Here is an 18,799-nt window from a genome sequence, read left to right as displayed (position 1 = left end):
GTAAACACCCGTCATCATTTATTGAATGTTTACTCAGACAACCAAAAGTTGACTAAAGTCCCAAAATCAACATGGGAGTGGGCGGTCAAACCGTCTAACTGGATCCAATCGTCTAGAAAGTCCATCAGTGCAACCTAAAAAACTGGGAAGGATCCCTGTGCTGTAAAGTACTACAAATGCTCCTGCTCCAGGAGATAGTCTAATGCTTACCACTGAGCGATTCAATCTTTCATGACTACATCCTGATCTGACGCTGTCAATAACTCAGTCACTCAACTCACTCCTTGAAGCAAGCAATCTTTCCATTTCAGAAAAGACCTTCGAAAGAGTATAAAAAGTACCTAATATGTACAAGAATTAAAAATGATCCCATTTCAGAGATACAATGAAGGCCAATTTGATTGCCGACCACAGAGCGCTATGAGGATCCTCACAATTCTCCAGAGCACAGTTCACAAATATCATGGCCCTTTCTATTTGTTTCTGCTTTACAAACAATTCAATTCTTATCAAAATTCTTCGAAACAATTAACACTCCTTTGTGACATCATGGTTTTTAAGCAGTGGCAGAAGCCAGATTACCCTTCCTCCTAATGTGCAGAAAACGACAATGGTCCCAAGTTGAATAGGAGGTTATCGCAGGGTCAGAGAGAGCTCCCCCCGTCCATATTAAGTCACTGGGTGTTCCCAAACTGAGGAGCATATATACAAGTCCCTATCGCCACCACAACGTCACTCTCAGTGGCAATAGGGCCTCACCTAATTTACAAGGCAGCGTTAAGCCACCTAACGCAGCTTAACGCTGCCTTGTAAATAAGGCCCCCTTTCACGCTGTATTTAGCATGAAAAGAGAGGGCAATGGGTGTTGCAATGGGCGTTCCACCGCAACTCTCATTGATTTTGAGGCTGCCCCCTATTTACAAGGGCAGCGTAAATAGGAGGCAGCACCAACATTAAGACAAGGGAAAACCTGGTCTTAAACAGGCGAAACGAGGAGAAATGCTTTATTTCTCCTCGTTTTTGCTGTTTCCATGTGTGCTTCCTTGTGCAGCATACATATAAACAACAAATTGCCTATGATTGGATATGTGCAGGAAGATCCCCCTTCCTTCAAATAAACAACCATTTCAAAAAATGCGGTTTTCAACTTCTACGTGTGCTGCATTAAGCAGCACATGCAGAAGTTACAAAACGGCATTTAAAGATTGCTTATGTGCAGGACGGGGGGACCTGTTGAGGGGAAAGAGGCAATCTTCCCCCTCAACATAGGCCTCCTTGCACTATGGTGCAAGGGTACATGCGTTGGCGCTAGGTAGCTAAAGTTAATGCCATCGCACTGGGAAACACATGGCTGCAACATATTCTACTAAATATGGTGCAGCCCTGCATTTCTAAAGTGACAAATCGTGTCGTTAGACTTCTTGGCTTAATAACACGTTTGCCACTTTATTGTAAATATGCCCCTGAGTGGGCTAGCACAAGACCCAATTCTACCTGTCAGAATATCTAGACCATAAAATCACTTTAGAGCTTTAGAGCAGACCAGCCCCTACCTGAACCCCTCTTATGCAATGGAGAAGCATGTTATGTCCCCCTCTACCAGGCCACATCCTCCAGTGCCATTCTTCCCACTCCCCAACTTCACCCTCTTCTCCACACTGGCCCCAGCTCATGCTGTTCATCTCATCAAAGCAGGTGGTAAATCTGAGCATTAACCCACATGGTAAAGGCAATACCATGCTATATTTCAGCCTGAAAAACATGTCTGCATGCTTGTTTTCCCTTCCATGAGATTAACTCATAACAGACTGATTCAGGTGCAGGGTTATTGGCTGGAATCCTTAGCTTTAGGCACTCAGCATCTTCACACCTAAGTCTGCCTAACTCGTAATTGGCGCCTGTGTGCTTATGTGGGGATCTCTGCACACATAAATATGCGTTTTTGTAGTAAATGTGGCAGTGACCAGGGGGAGTGGCTGGAAAATGGTGAGTACTTAATACAACAAAGGAGGATTTTAGGGAGGAGTAAGGAGTGGTTTTGGAGAGGGGTAAGGAGGGGTTAAGAGAGGGATATACAAATAAGGAGCAATATCATTATTATTCATCAGCTGCACTTCTAAAGTTACTGCAACCCACAAGACCACAAGGTCATAAATGTACTCCAGCCTAGCCTTGGAGTAAGTCTTGTACTGCACTTGGCCACTCACAGGTACTATAAGACCCTTGTGTTAAATTAAATAAAATTTCTGGAATTTTGCATTTTTATTATCTTTAAAACAAATTAAGATATTTTAGTTAATTAGGTATTTAAAGATTTACTTTGATGAGTTATTGTGCTATAAAATGTTATTATGTTAGTTCTAGGTTATTAATATTGAATTTACATTGATTTACAATTTTGTTTTACATTAAAATATGTGTTATATATTGAAAATAATATTAATACATTTTATTCATTTCCCCTATATTTTCCATAAGTATACCTCTGACCTAGTGGCGGAGATCTCCCCATAAGTGTGGAAAGTTACTAGTGGTAGCTTTACACTTGTAAATGTACTCCTAAATCTAACCAGCCCCTAGTTTCAAAGGGTGGCGACATATAACTATATACTTGAAAATGGGGAATAGCAAAAAAGTGTAGATTTATACCTAGGTGCAAGAGCAAATTTACATGTCAGTAAATCTACATTTGAAATTATCATTAAGAATATGGCCCTTGGTGCCAAATAAAAATTGACGTTCATAAATGGCCATAATTTTAAATATGAGGTAAGTGATGATTTGTCTAACTACAGCCCACAAAAATAAAGGCAACTCAAAAATAACATATGCAATACATAAAACCCGACACATGGCACCAATGCACATAAACACAATTCACATGCAAAACACATTAAAACACTTCCAGTGACTTTCAGTCTCTCAATGCTTTCTCCCAACAAAGAAATCCCAGGGCAGAAGTTCGAAGAAAATTCAAGGCTAAAGAAAACGAGACAGGAGAAGGCTAAAATAACACACATGCAACAGCTCAGCAAAGTGAACTCAAAAAAGGTGTAAGAAAATGATCAAATAAATTATATTAAAACAATCACAGAGATGGATAAAGTTTAAAAAGGCAGACTTAGTATATGAGAGGAGAAATAGGACAAAGTTAAAGAAGATACAAGAAACAGCAACAAGACAGCACATGAGTTAACTTCAATGGAGGCTTATATGGGAGCTCAAAGAAGAAACTGCAGCAACTCAAAGACGACACAGGAGAAAATTAAACAGAAGCGATGGAGAAACCTCTAATAAAGATTGTAGAAAGATGCAAAAAGATAAAATGGGAGAAGTTTCAAGTAAGACAACAATAAATGTTCAAAGAGTACACCAGTACAGGACGCAAACAAAACACAACAAAGACCCAAGAAAAAGCTCATTATCTGAACCCCTTTCCTGATATCCTGGGTCTGACCTACTATGGATCCGAACTGGGCCAAGTACCCCTTCAGCACTTAACTCTCAGTGTTACCTGTAGATGAGCAGTCAATGCTCCCTCAGGAGGGAGTGGAGATACAGGTCAGTGAATACAGCTTATAAATCAAAGGTCACGCAGTACGAACTATAAATCAATGTCCAGTCAAATACTTGCTTCTATACAAACAGAAGTAGTATTTTATTTCTAACACTACACGAGCAGAGGCATACAGCATTCAGGAGCAACAACACAATCACCCGTGAGGTCGGGGCTCTAGTAGTTGTCTGGCAAATCCCTGTCACACCCTCCTTCATGTAACTTGTTCAGGGTTATTCCCCATTCACCGGTGGCCACAACCAGGGAATGCACACCATTAGGTTGAACTCAAGAGCTCTTTATTGACTCTTCAGGATTTTAGTCATAAGTATTTACTGTGCCACAGCCCTGTCAGCAGCTAGTCCCCCATGGCTCAACTGCCGCATGGAGGACTTCGGTGGAGCAGCGGTTGCCCTCAAAGCGAGCAAATGAACAACCCGAATCCTTTGGCACATTGATACCAGCAACCCCACCTGTCATATGGGGTTGCCGCAGTACTTGGACAACACAGACGCCAAATTTCCTGATGTACATACCCTGGATGAGATGGTCGCAGGTCCCAGAGATCCAGCAGTGGTAACTTTAGCAGTGGTCCCCTCTGACATATGGGGACACCACAGCACAGCGATAAGGGCTAACCCATGGCCGCATGGGGCTTCACTCTCAGCTCAGTCTCCCGCAGCCCTCTCCTGGTATATGGGGGTCATAGAGTCAACATGGTACACGGGCAACGAACCGATCGATGCACAACCTCACACCTTGCTCAGGGAATCCTCTCACAAGGCTCACCACTGGACCTCGCTCTCCCCAGTGCTCTCCTCTTCCACACAGGTCTTGGCAAGTAGGCAGGCATTTGTGCTTCAGGCTCCAGGGCAGGTGGTCCTGGTGTCCTAGATAATGACCCCTAACCCAGAAGGGAGACTAACAGGCCTTTGCCCCCAGTCTGATCACAGCAGAAGTCTGGCAGAACATCCACTTCTCACACAGCCAGTCTGGCTGCTTGGCAGAGGAAAAATGTTGGGGTCTCAACCTCTATGTCTGAGGGTCTGAGTCATTGAAGTTTTATGTTGGGACTCTGCCTCTTTTGAAGTGGACACTTCTCCTTTTCTCATGAAAGACCATCACAGTAGGCAAGACTCCAAAGCTTATTGATCTACAACATCATTCATGGGAGTGACCAGAGTTTACACCTGAATGTCAGGCACAGTGATATGTGCATCAAAATGTTAATCCCAGCACCCCCAGTCCTCCTCTTTATCATTCCCTTATCAGACTAATCACCCTTCCTGAGATTTGTCCTGACCCCTTCTTTGTGATGAAACACTTATCAAATAAAACAAAAAGTATTTTTCTAATCAGTGTGTCCCACACAGTTCACAAGAATGCAGCAATACACAAACCTGTCTGGGGGATTCCTCTCCTCATATCTTCACCAGGCAGGCCTGAGCTTCCCAAAATGGAAACCAGGGTCCTCCATGTAATGTACCATTGGAGACAAACTTACTAAGTGTACGTTCACAGCACACTTACCTCCATGCATTGTACCCTTACATGTACACATAAATTCAACACACACACTCAGTCTGTATGCACAGTTCAGCACTGATGCTTTTTTAGGGGAACAACCTTTACAACGCAACTATTACAACGCACTACACTTACAACGCAAATTTTACCACGCAACATCCACTACAACGCATTCCATTACATCGCATGACACTACAACGCATTTTTAAAAACTACCTTTACAACGCATTCCATTACATCGCATACTACCTTTACAACGCATACCATTACAACGCATAATGTTACATTAAAACCCCTACACTATCCAACACTTACCCTACTGTTGCACCCCCTGGAGTTAGAATAGTAATTTTTACCCCCATACTATCCAACACTTACCCTACTGTTGCACCCCCTGGAGTTAGAATAGTAATTTTTACCCCTATACTATCCAACACTTACCCTACTGTTGCACCCCCTGGAGTTAGAATAGTAATTTTTACCCCTATACTATCCAACACTTACCCTACTGTTGCACCCCCTGGAGTTAGAATAGTAATTTTTACCCCTATACTATCCAACACTTACCCTACTGTTGCACCCCCTGGAGTTAGAATAGTAATTTTTACCCCTATACTATCCAACACTTACCCTACTGTTGCACCCCCTGGAGTTAGAATAGTAATTTTTACCCCCATACTATCCAACACTTACCCTACTGTTGCACCCCCTGGAGTTAGAATAGTAATTTTTACCCCCATACTATCCAACACTTACCCTACTGTTGCACCCCCTGGAGTAAGATTAATAATTTTTACCCCTATACTATCCAACACTTATTTTAAATGCAATGTAATATTATGCGTTGTAATGGTATACGTTGTAAAGGTAGTATGCGATGTAATGGAATGTGTTGTAAAGGTAGTTTTTAAAAATGCGTTGTAGTGTCATGCGATGTAATGGAATGCGTTGTAGTGGATGTTGCGTTGTAAAAAATGCGTTGTAAGTGCATGCGTTGTAAAAGTATGCGTTGTAACGACATACATCCACTTTTTTATATTGGACCAAGGTGTGCTATTTACAAACACACACTGCAAGCACACACACTTACCATTAGTGCGCTGCACAAAACATCACCCTTCATGTTCTATTCTTAATGCAAGCACACATACACCCAGAACACGCACTGCACAGCACTCCATGTCTTGTGTCATGTATTCCATACAGGTAAAAAGACTCAGTACATGTGCTACCTACACACATACTGCACAGTACTGCTGTATCCCTGCACTGTTCCCTTCCCAAACATGCGCAGAGTTACTACTTCCACACTGTGCAGCAGTCCACATCTACCTGATGTAGGCCAAGGGCTGAAGGGGGCTGACCCGAACAAGAAATGGATAAAGGGGGTTGGCCAAACAGTCAATGGCTGAAGGGGACTGACCTAAACAAGCAATGGCTGAAGGGGGTTGACCAAAACAAGCAGTTGCTTAGGGGGCTGACCCACACAAGCAGTAGATGAAAGGGGCTGACCCAAGCAAGCAATGGATGGAAGGGGCTGACCCAAAGAAGCTGTGGCTAAAGGGAGCTGACCCAAACAAGCAATGGCTGAATGAGGCTGACCCAAACAAACAGTAGTGAAGGGGGCTGACCCAAACAAGCAATGGCTGAAAAGGGCTGACCCAAACAAGCAGTGGCTTAAGGGGACTGACTCGAACAAACAGTGGTGAAGGGGGCAGACCCAAACCAGCAATGGCTGAAGGGGGCTGACCCAAACTAGCAACGGACAAAGGGGACTGACCTAAACAAGTAATGGCGAAGGGGACTGACCCAAACAAGCAATGGGCGAAGGGGACTGACCCAAACAAGCAATGGGTGAAGGGGACTGACCCACACAAGCAATGACTGAAGGGGACTGACCCAAACAAGCACTGGGTGAAGGGGACTGACCCAAACAAGAAATGGCTGACCCGAACAAGCAATGGCTGAAGGGGACTGACCCAAACAAGCAATGGGCGAAGGGGACTGACCCAAACAAGCAATGACTGCAGGGGACTGACCCAAACAAGCAATGGGGGAAGGGGACTGACCCAAACAAGCAATGACTGAAGGGGACTGACCAAACAAGCAATGGGCAAAGGGGACTGACCCAAACAAGCAATGGGCAAAGGGGACTGACCCAAACAAGCAATGACTGAAGGGGACTGACCCAAACAAGCAATGGGCGAAGGGGACTGACCCAAACAAGCAATGGGCAAAGGGGACTGACCCAAACAAGCAATGACTGAAGGGGACTGACCCAAACAAGCAATGGGAGAAGGGGACTGACCCAAACAAGCAATGACTGAAGGGGACTGACCCAAACAAGCAATGGGCGAAGGGGACTGACCCAAACAAGCAATGGGTGAAGGGGACTGACCCAAACAAGAAATGGCTGAAGGGGGCTGACCCAAACAAGAAATGGCTGACCGGAACAAGCAATGGCTGAAGGGGACTGACCCGAACAAGCAATGGATGAAGGGGGCTGACCCGACCAAGCAATGGCTGAAGGGGGCTGACCCAAACAAGCAATGGGCGAAGGGGACTGATCCAAACAAGCAATGGGCGAAGGGGACTGACCCAAACAAGAAATGGCTGACCCAAACAAGCAATGGCTGAAGGGGACTGACTCAAACAAGCAATGGCTGGAGGGGACTGACCCGAACAAGCAATGGATGAAGGGGGCTGACCCAAACAAGCAATGGCTGAAGGGGACTGACCCAAACAAGCAACGGATGAAGGGGGCTGACCCAAACAAGCAACGGATGAAGGGGGTTGACCCAAACAAGCAACGGATGAAGGGGGCTGCCCCAAACAAGCAACGGATGAAGGGGGCTGATCCAAACAAGCAATGGATGAATGGGGCTGACCCAAACAAGAGATGGCTGACCCGAACAAACAATGGCTGAAGGGGACTGACCCGAACAAGCAATGGATGAAGGGGGATGACCCAAGCAATCAATGGAGGAAGGGGGCTGACCCAAACAGGCAGTGGATGAAGGAGGCTGACACAAACAATAAATGGTTGTAGGGAGCTGACCCAAACAAGCAATGGCTGAAGGCGGCTGGCCAAACAAGCAGTGGGTAAAGGGAGCTGACCCAAGCCAGCAATGGAAGAAAGGAGCTGACCAAAAACCCACCTCTGTATGTTGCTCTCTTGTTGTGTTGACATTAACTCTAGCACACAGCAGAAGCTGTGTGCAGAGAGACATAGCAATATTTTTATATAGCACTAAAAACCACAATTCAGTAATTTCCAATTGCTGTAAAATGCTTCTATTATTCTATTTATGGAACTCAATTCATCCAGCTCAGAAGGAAACAAGGCTTATCCTGTCATGCTAAGACTCTAGCTCATATCCCCCAGAACCCCAAGGAATGCACATATTATTCAAGTGACAGCTCATTGGCCATTGAAGGTGGTTGCTTGCTCAGTGTGTTGCAGTATTGTGTTAGTTGACTGAGATGATTTCACATTGGGAATGGTGCAAGCCTGTATAATCCTGGATGGGCAGACGTATGGAAGTGGTGACAGGCTGAAGTCGGGGTCATGTGTACGGGTGGCGTTAAGACCAACACATTGTATGAACAGAAAGAGCATGGTGGGAAGTAGCTGTGGCAAATCGCTTTTGCAGCTGGGCTCGTTCAGAGGGGAAGGGCCAAGAGTATGGACGCTTTGTGAGTGTTGTGTTGAGAAGTTTGGCATTTGATTTTCTAGGGATCGCGGAAACAACAAGGAGCATATTTCAGAGAGGTGAGGCGTGTGCATATCAATAGTTGCCAATTTGGCACAGAGCCATGATATTAGGCCACATAAGCCCTCTGTGAGGAGGAGGAGGATGAGGAAGGAGAAGGAGGAAGGAGAAAGATGGAGGAGGAGGGGGGGGAGACGCTCAGCACTCAGTGCTGCCCAGTGGGCTGTCTCTGAGAGCACGAGCAAAAGAAACTTGACAAGATTGCCAGATGGAACAGGATTGTTAGACTTTACCTGAGCGTAGAGGGAGTGAGAATGCAAAATTACTTGATGGGTGAGTAAGACAAGAGCCTCCAAGGAGATGGAAGTGCTTGCAAAATAGACCAAAGAGAGGGGAGCTAAGAACCATGATGATGGAGCAGAGGCTCACCAAGAGATGGAGAGATAGGAATCAGAGACATGTCCAGATCATCAGATGATGGTTGAGAAATGCTCTATGGTCCTCATCAGGTATGCACAAGATTTACCGGGGTTTTAAAACTCACAGGGATTCCTAACATTCGTGCTACTATCTGTAGCTGATTTTGCTGATTTTAACAATATAAATTATGTATTTTATAAGTCCTAATTATTTCCAGGTATTGTGTACAGAAGTGAATATTCTATACAATAAATGAATTTACAACTATTATACCCACATGTAAGTGGCATTAGAGGCATCAAGGGGGGAGGGGGGGGGGGTAAAACCTGGCCTCAATAACACCACTGAATGCCGTGAATGGCTGTGAAATAATCACATGCACATTGTGAAAAACTAACTGACAGCATTGTTGCCAGAGAGGCTGAACTTCTTTAAAGGCGTTCGAAAACCAGTGGAAAGGAAATAAAAGCTGGCAAAAGGTTTAGAGTGAATGCACAGTGAGGAGAATGAAAAACGGATTGCCGCTCTGTGATTTACTGTAACTTCATGAAAGATGGGATTGAGGGCAAAATCAGTGAGACGCTTCCAATACTACAAAATAAGAAATTCTTCATTTGAGTGCCCAGAAAAGAGTAGAACCGGCCTTGTGTTGCCCCAGCTCCTGGTGGTACTGACTGATGGAACAGGTCTCACCTATGTGTGTCTGAGCCACTAACGTATGTGCAGGAGTTGTATCGAGTGATTGTGTGAGCCCTCAGTGAGAGCCTGCATTATCCCACTTTGTGACTAGATATGTGTTGCCCTACTGTGGCAGGCGGCCATGTAAACAACCCCACAGAGTAGGGCAGGCAGCCACCTCTGTAGGTGTGATTACTCCTCCTGTGTGAGAGTCACATGGAGCCTGTGGACCAGGAGGGAGACACTCTGAGTGTCTGCACATGGTAAGGGTTGATGTCCCTATAATGCGTGTGTACATCAGACCAGGATGCGAGCCCACGCCTGCACTGGCCAGGGCCACTCTGGAAATACATACAAGACTGAGTAAAAACCTTAGATGTGGAGGAACAGGGACATATTAGATTTGGTGGCTTGCAGCCCTGCTCTTTCAATGTCACCTGATGCCATGGTCTCTGCAACCTGATGCCTTTCTCCAGTAGCACAAATAATATCCAGTATTTGGCATGTTCACCCTCATTTTCCGCACAATCCATCACATTTCTCAGAGTTTGCCACTACCCAACATTTTTAAACAACAAATATCTTAATATTATTTAAAAAGGGTACCTTTCATTGCGATAAATGCAATATAAAACGAAGCATTTACCCTGGTGTCATGAGTCACAGTCTGGTGAGGATATCTGGAAAATTACTCATGCTATAATCAGCCTTCTCCCAAAAGAAATGCGGATTAGAATAATCCTTCTAGTTACAGGGGCGACTCAAGGCTGTAATGCAGGACAAAGACCATAGAGAATGCAGGGACTGCACAACTGTCCACCGAACTTCAGAGAATGTCTGCCCAGGCTTCCAACACTCTATTCCCCCCAAAACGTTATTTACATCCCATGCATCACACCATGGCACACGCCACACAGGTGCTCGTCTACCCAACCATACTACACTCAGCCTAGCACTGAAGCATACCCACCCTACCAATCACAACATAAAATCTCAAATCTTGCAGGCACCGTCCAGCACAGAGTTCAACTCAAAAGGATTCTACTGTGGCATTGAACTCCACATGTAACACAGCACTCTTCTCAACACACCCTCACATACCCAAGCATACCACACTCTATCCAGCACAGACTCCCAAAACACAGGTGTGGCCATTCTCCCGGATGCACCCTCGTAATGTCATTGTTACAACACGTGCCAACCACAGACTGCCACCTTACGACACTCCACACCCTGACAAGCACACATTGATAGACCCCACTAGACCACATTCTGCCCAGCACAGGTTTCTGCACCACAACATGCCAACCGTTTCCCAACGCAGATAACCACAACACATATAGACCACCTTGCTGAACACAGGCGACCACACAACATACTCAGCTCAGCTCAAGACTTATGCATGCATCTGTTGAAATCACAACTGGCCCAGCACACTCTGATAAACCAATCATGCTGCTTTCTTCTCAGTGGGCAATCGTCCACCTAACCATACCCCAAGCTGCCCAAAACACCTTTCTCATCCTACCATACCTGACTCAGCCAACCATACACACAAGTACCCCGTGTGAGAAAGTGCTCTGTTTATACTGTTTCCAAATAAATACAGTGTGTACACAGTCCACAGTCCCCAGAGGTTTGGCATAGGCTAAAGTTAGATAACCTTACTCCCTAAAGTGGCAGCTTGGTCGCGCAGTAAGGCAGTATCAGAGGACAGTGTAAAGCATTTGTTGTACACACTCAGTCAGCAAATGGTCTCACACACTCAATAACTGAACTCTAGGCCAATGGTTTATATAAAAAATATATGTTTGTTTTATTTTAGAACCAACAATAGGTATTAAAATATACTTTCTCAGAATGAGAGGCTTTAGGTAAATACTTTTGCAATATGCAATTGGCTTTTGTAAATACTGTATACAGGTTGTTGCAATAGGCAACACAATTTCAAACACAATAATGCATTGAATTCAATGGAAGTTTAAAATTATTTGCAATAGATTACTTTCAGGATTACTTTTGTAACTCCAGAACTCGATCCTAGATTCAGTCCTGGGACAGTTCTTAGAAACAAGTGATAAAAGTCGACTTAGTTACTGTTGTGATTTTTAGGCAATATTTTGCTATTTTAAAAGTTGACAGTAGAAATTTCATAGAAAAACAGTCAATGATTCCCTATGGGAGAAAATTCAAGTTGCAGGTAAGTATGTTCTCGTTACTTTTGTAATCCAGTACTGGGTTCCTAGGCTCAGTACTGGGACCTCTATCTAAAACAGGTAAGTAATTACGTTTTCACAGTTGGTACGATTTTTAAAGAATATTTGAAGTTTGCAAAAATCGACACGGAAGAAATTTCACAGAAAAACAGTCAATGATTTCCTATGGAAGAAAATTGGGTTACTAGTAAGTAAGGTTGTGAATATTTTTCAGGGTCAGTGCTGGGCACCAAGATCCAGCACTGGGATCTCTCCTAATAGCAGGTGAGTATTTTTGTCTTCGTTACTCGGTTGATTTTTGGTGAATATTTTAAGTTTTAGAAACTCCACACTTCGAAGAAGTTTCAGAAGAAACCAGTCAATGTTACCCTATGGAGGAAAATTGGGTTATCGGCTTTTGGGTAAGTACTCGACGGGCAGAGTTAAGGTTCTGGGCACAGACTCAGGGGTCTCCCAGGGTCAGGTAAGTACAATTGTTACACCCTCAGCGGCACAGGGGCAGCCGGGTGCAGAGTGAGTTAGGCCCAATGTTATCCTATGGGAGGCAGGGGGGCCTTGGTTGGTAGCTGCTGACTAGCAGGCCACATGGCTGTGGGAGCTGGGCTCCTGGTCACTTGCTCAGGGCAAATGGGAAAGTAGATAGGTGTAGAGGTTACACTGCCAGGGCCACTCAGGCGACTGGGTGCAGGGTGCTTTTGAGCCTTCGGGCGCTCAATGTATTGGGAAAGCTCCTGGTTGAAAAAAGGCTGCAAGCTCGGGGACGAAGATTCTTCAGGTGCCACCACCACTTCGAGAGGTAAGTTGTGTAGTTGGAGGATGGGTAGGTACCCAGTAGTTGGGCACAGGGGACCGCAGGGCGCCGGGTGCAGGGGTGCCTTTTGGTGTTGGGAAATCTTAACCTCTGTTGATCGCGGTTGGGGGGGGAGTACCTGGTTCTGAGGCTGTAGGCGTCATCAGGAGCGTCGAGGTGAGTCCTTGGGTGCCGGATTCGGGGTCACAGTCGCCGGGGGGACGTCCTCGGGGTCTTTGTTCACTCCGGCACAGGCCAGGCTAGGCGGGTGCAGAGTGTGCAGGGTTCGCGGTTCCGGGCTGATGCCAGGGGTTAGAAGCGGGTTTTGAGCAGAGCCTCTGCTCATGGGCGTCCCAGGTGCTTAGAGCCAAAAGGTAGCCAGGTCCTCCGGGGTTTGTGAGGTTGCTGGCCACAAGAGGTGCCGGGATGGAGCTAGAGCAGGTTCGAGGGTTGACAGTCCGGTAGGGCTGGGGCCAAAGCAGTTGGTGTATTCCTCTTCTTAGCAGCTGCACGGCAGGTCTTCTTTCTTCTTGCTCTTCTTAGTTTTTCGGAATCTGGAATCTAAGGAAGGAAGGTTCAGGGTGCCCCTAAATACTAGATTTAGGGGTGTTACAGGTAGGTAAAGGGCAGGGACCAATGGGTCCCTGCCCTGGGGTGGGTACACCCACTATCCTGCCACTCTCCTGTGGGAGGGGGGCAGTAGCCTAGTCCTGATTGGGCAGGGCTTCCCATCTTCAAGATGGCGAGCGCCCGGAGATGTGCTTCACCTTGCCTCCCCCACCTGAGGGGTGGGGTTGTCAGGCTGGCACATCCCCTGTCCTTATTTGGGGTTGCCGGCTAGGCTTCCCACCAGAGTGGGGGTAGCAAGTGGCCTGGGGAAGCTCACAGAGGCGGCATGCCTTTGAAGCTTCCCCCTGTCCATCCTGAGGGAGGAGACCTAGCACTTCGCCCAGGATGTGCATTGTTGCAGGCCCAGGAGAGCGGGGTTCTCCTACCCAGGGGTCCAGCAACCTGTCTGCTGTGTGGCAGCCTAGGCAGCCTCCCACACCAGATGTGGATTGTAGGTTAGGTTTCAGGGGGCATCTCTAAGAGGCCTTCTGGGGTGCTTGGTACATTAAATCCCACACTGGCATCAGTGCTGGTTTAATATGCTGAGAAGTTTGATACCAAACTTCTCAGTCTTCAGTGTTGCCATTATGGTGCTGAGGAGTTCGTGTTTGACGAGCTCTCAGCCCCATGTACTCTTAAATGGCAGCACTGCACTTACAGTGCCCGGGAATGGACCTGGGTACTGTAGAGGCACAAGGCTCATGCTCCTGTGCCCACACCACTGGCATAGGGCACCCAGCTAGAGGGGTGGCTGATGTATGCCAGGGCAGTGTAGGTGATGGGCATGGCACACAGGGATGTGTGCCATGTCGACTCTTTGTTTTGTCTTGTACCCAGACACTGAGCCTGCCAGGGCAGTGTGTGTGTGTTAGGGTACAGGACCTCTAAGGGTGGCACAATGAGTGCTGCAGCCCTTTAAGGCCTTCCCTGGTTACAAGGCCCTGGGTACCTAGAGTACCATTTACCAGGGGCTGACATGTGGCCAGGGCTTGCCAATTTGGGTTTGAGGTTTTTAGTGAAGGAACATAGGCCCTGGGCACCTGATTGGCAGGAGTCCAGGGCACACTCAGTCAAAGTACATTCAGCAATTCAGCAAAAAGTGGGGGCATACCATGCAAGAAAGATGGCACTTTCTCACACCCTGTGATGCCTAATTTAGACCACAACATGATCACACAACCTACAACACATTATCACCACAGCACATGCTCGAAACTGCCATAATATCTCAGTCAGTCCAGCACACCCTTAAACAATACCTCGCCAAAATCAGCCTAGCAAATACTCACACCAGTCTCAGCTACCCATGCCCCCAGCTACCATATCTCACAAGCCCAAAACCTCCTGTGCATGCCACATTCCTTCATGCCTTTGATGGAGCTTAGATTTCACCTATAAAATGTATGCATTATTATGTGACAAAAAGCTGCAGACATGAGTTCTAAAATGGCACGCAGATTGTGGCGCAACCAAGATGAAAACATAGGGCCTGATCATAATGCTTCAGTTTGGAGGTGCTTTCATGTGAAAACATGCTTAATTAGTTGAACAGCCATGTTTATATGTGATTAATCCATATGTAATCTCACTATAGAATGCTCATTAATTTAGAAAATGTATTTGTACTTTTAAAATGGCATCATGTGATTTTAGTTTGCTTTAGTGGACTCAGTTTTCTGTAGTTTTTTTTTTTTGCCCTTGGACACTCAGAATGGAATGTACTCCTCTTTCCCTAGCAACTTTCAATGAAAGGACTCTGTTAAAAAATCCTGCCTACAGTTTCCTTTGACATTCACAATGTTGCATATTCTTGTAGCCTGTTTAAACGTGGAGAGAAGAACACACTTTTCTTTTCATAAATCACAAGACAGAAATTTGAACAGGAACAAGCCTGATTAATGACGTATCCAGTCAGCCCATGGGGAGATGATGTGTCTTGAAGTTCTGATTGGACCAGCTATGAGGACTGAGCATGTGAACTTTTACTTGAAATATGGCTTACAAGTGGGAGGAGTGGCTTGCTTCTTTTTTCATTTTTTCTGAGGGCCAGGCCCAGTTTCTGTGCTGGACACAGAGACAGGGAGGGGCTGCATTCTGTGGGGGCTATGGTGCAGCTTGAGACAGAGACACAGACTAGCACAGCGAAGCAGAGGCAGAGAGAGAAGGAGCTGAAAGGATCAGAACAGATTTAGATTTTAGGTGCTAAACTGCATTTATTTTTCTTATAGGATATTTTTGCCATTATTAATTATTGATTAAACTTGTAAGACTTACTCTTTTCCTTAGAAACTCTTTAAGAGTTTGACTGACAATTTGTGCCACATTTTCCTTCCTATATGTGATGCTTATATGCAGACTGTAATGTTCTGTATTAATGCTATTTTTCCTATTTTTCAATTCTGTAACCTGATTGATATTTGACTAATGAATAAAGAGTCAGAGAACCTTATCTTTTGACTTAAAATAAAACCCTTTAAAATAACTCACCACTCTCATTATTGCCTTTAATATTGTTTGCATTTAATTTTCATATTTATGTAAAGTCTCCTGTTTGGTTAAACACGGTCATCAAAAGGTCCATCATTTTCACCCTTTACAGCGGTAAACCATAGGTAATGAGGTTTTGAATAGGGAAATTACCAAGTAATTACCGCTGGATCACCTTCTAGCCCTCGCTATACACTCACACTGCTCATCACAAGTCAATTCACCATACGTGTTAAACCTTTCCATACAGCTGCTCCCCACTTGCCGAGCTACACATGCCCATATGTCTATGAAACAGCCAAAGTGCAGATGGCATGATATGAACACAGCCACTAAATCACCCTCTTGCAGTCACAACAATGGAACCTGACATCTGCAACCACATCAGACACACCCTCTGCACACCCAAAAAGGCAATATAACCCAGGTTTGGACTGGCCTATGGGACAATCAGGCATGCCCAATGGGCTGGTGTTACAGAACAATGTTTGGGCCCTTCTTTTGGTTGCCCTATTTTATGGTTTGCTGGGTCTGTGTTTATTGTTATTTGTCATTGATCTTAAAACAATCATTGCCTCAGAAAACTCATATCAGTGCATTGATCTGTTGGTAATTACAAAGCATGGCAGGCTTACACTCAGTTCACCACCACAGCCACACCTCAAGCAAACTATCAGAAAGCCCCCACACTATAGCAAATGCTTGTAAAAATAAGACATCTTACCACAAAACACAACAATTCCCACCCCTAAAAATATGCCCACATCCTTGAGCAACAGTTCTTCTCCATCTGACAGCCCGTGCCAGCTGCAGGACTTCATCCTTTCAGATGCACACAACAGTGCGCGTCTGTGGTCCAACTCACATGTGCCACAGCCACTGCTAACATACTGCTCTTAACACAGCATCACACAACATCCTGGGTGCATGCAGTGCTGCATATATCCAGACACACTCCAAGCAAAATGTAGATAAGCACCAGCATCAAATTGACACCCTCAGTAAAATCCCTTCACCCTCAGTAAGATCCCTTCCTCAAACCACCAGCCATACAATAGCACCAGGTGCATCCACCACCATGAACCAACAGGGCAACATTGTCCTACACCTAAGCCCTCATCAACAACCATGCAAACCACTCTGACTCACAAATCAGTCACAGTGCATTCTGCCTCTCGTACCTTAGCTGCTGCTGTTAAATCCCTGCTCAGTCTACAATCACTATTGTGGCCTGCACTATATTTGCTCACCAAAAATCGCATTGTTATTCTGATTTCTAGACAGCGATACCCCAGAGGTTCAGAAAGCAATCCCACCCGCCAATGTATTCCAGTAAAGAGCAAGCAGACCCAGAGAGGGATGGATTGCCACAATCAACACCAAATCACTCCAATCTATTCCTGTTCACAATCTACAGCTAATGCTGCACTGCAGACTTTACTCCACCAAACACACACTCTCCATACACTTCATCACCAGAACAACCCACACCGTTGTAGTGATCACTGACTATTCTTGTTCAGTCATTCCCTTGTCTTCTAGACTCACCCAGGCTTCCAGAATGAAGTACCACAGAGTACAGAATACAAAGGTGAAAGAAGGCACAGATGAAGGCACAAAGAAGCCACACAAGAAATCCTAAGAGAATGATGCACAGGAGATCCTAAAGAGATCAAGTAAGACATTTCAAAGATGACAGTAGAGAAAACTCAGCGATGTCAGAGGACAAGTTCAAAGATGACAAAACAGAAAGCATGAGGATTAAACGCAAGAGAGCCTAAAAAACGAAAATGTCGCAAGACAACAGAGAGAGCTCAAATTATCGAAGAAATGCGTAAGAAGATACTTAGAGAACAATCAAAGAAGACACGAGACTAGGGGCAACATAGAAATACGGGGAAATCTCAGAGAAGACAATGGAAACTTCAAAGAAGAGACAACGGAAAAAAGAAGAAAGCTCAAAAACGGTAGAAAACACCTTAAAGAAACAAGTTAAGGTTCAAAGAAGAAACATGCAATAGCTCACAAGAGACAGGAAAAAAACTCAAAGAAGACAAGAGAAAGCTGGCGAGAGGATACACCAGGTAGTGAAAACTCACAGGGAGGCTTCGGATCCTGTGAGCAGGTTCAGCAGCAGGAGGCAGGGAAGGGTGACCAGGGCCCAGGCCTTCATGGTGTCAGGAGGGGCAGCCAGACTGAGCCCTGGCCAGAGCCTGTCCTCATATACTGCCCCGACTCCCACGCTCGCCCACAGGCACAAACACCAGGGCAGGCAGGAGGTGAGGGCAGCAGGAAGAGGGCAGGAGCTGGTAAATATTGACCCAGCTCCTGATTGGCCAGTCCCAAGGACTTCCTGGGTCCTAGAGGGCAATTTGAACAAAGTCAACAAGAGTTTGTTGTCTGTTGACCCTTTTGTGAGAAGGGCCATGAGGTGAGGGTCAGAAAAGGGGGTCCCTGGTAGAAGCCTTTGGCTAGCTTTATAAGTCTGTTGTAACAATTGCTGTGTAGCTGTGTAGTAATATTGTGTTCAACAGCATGGTGACGTTGTACCATAGTGTGTGTTGTAACTGTTTGTAAACTATGCACCATCTGTCAAAATCATGAAAATAATAATCTATAGTCAATAAGGAGGCTTTCACCTAAGTGTGTGGGGCCTTGCCTAATCTGTATTCAGACAATGTTATCCAGAATATTTTTATTAGAAACCATAGCTCATAAATGCACTGCAGAACACGAGGCCTTTTATTGTGGGCTTTTAGTGCCACTTACTTCATGCAATCAGAGTTTCCTTGTAACGAGTTCG

At 45.4% G+C, this 18,799-nt stretch overlaps 1 protein-coding gene across 1 annotated transcript in view; it reads right to left on the bottom strand.

Annotated features, from left to right (window-relative positions):
• The window catches only part of LOC146812868 (alpha-2-macroglobulin-like protein 1), a 235,415-nt gene extending 217,163 nt beyond the window's left edge, over positions 1-18,252 (bottom strand). The window contains exon 1 of the mRNA XM_085619943.1: positions 18,096-18,252. Coding sequence (XP_085476069.1) covers positions 18,096-18,169 — 74 coding nt within the window. The 5' untranslated portion in view covers positions 18,170-18,252. The remainder of the gene's footprint in view (positions 1-18,095) is intronic.
• Between the last annotated feature and the right edge of the window lie 547 nt (positions 18,253-18,799).

The sequence above is a fragment of the Triturus cristatus genome, chromosome 7, assembly GCF_964204655.1.
Source record: "Triturus cristatus chromosome 7, aTriCri1.1, whole genome shotgun sequence".
Lineage (NCBI taxonomy): Eukaryota > Metazoa > Chordata > Amphibia > Caudata > Salamandridae > Triturus > Triturus cristatus.
The sequence above is the reverse complement of the archived record's forward strand: the minus strand, read 5'-3'. Positions and strand labels throughout refer to the sequence as shown.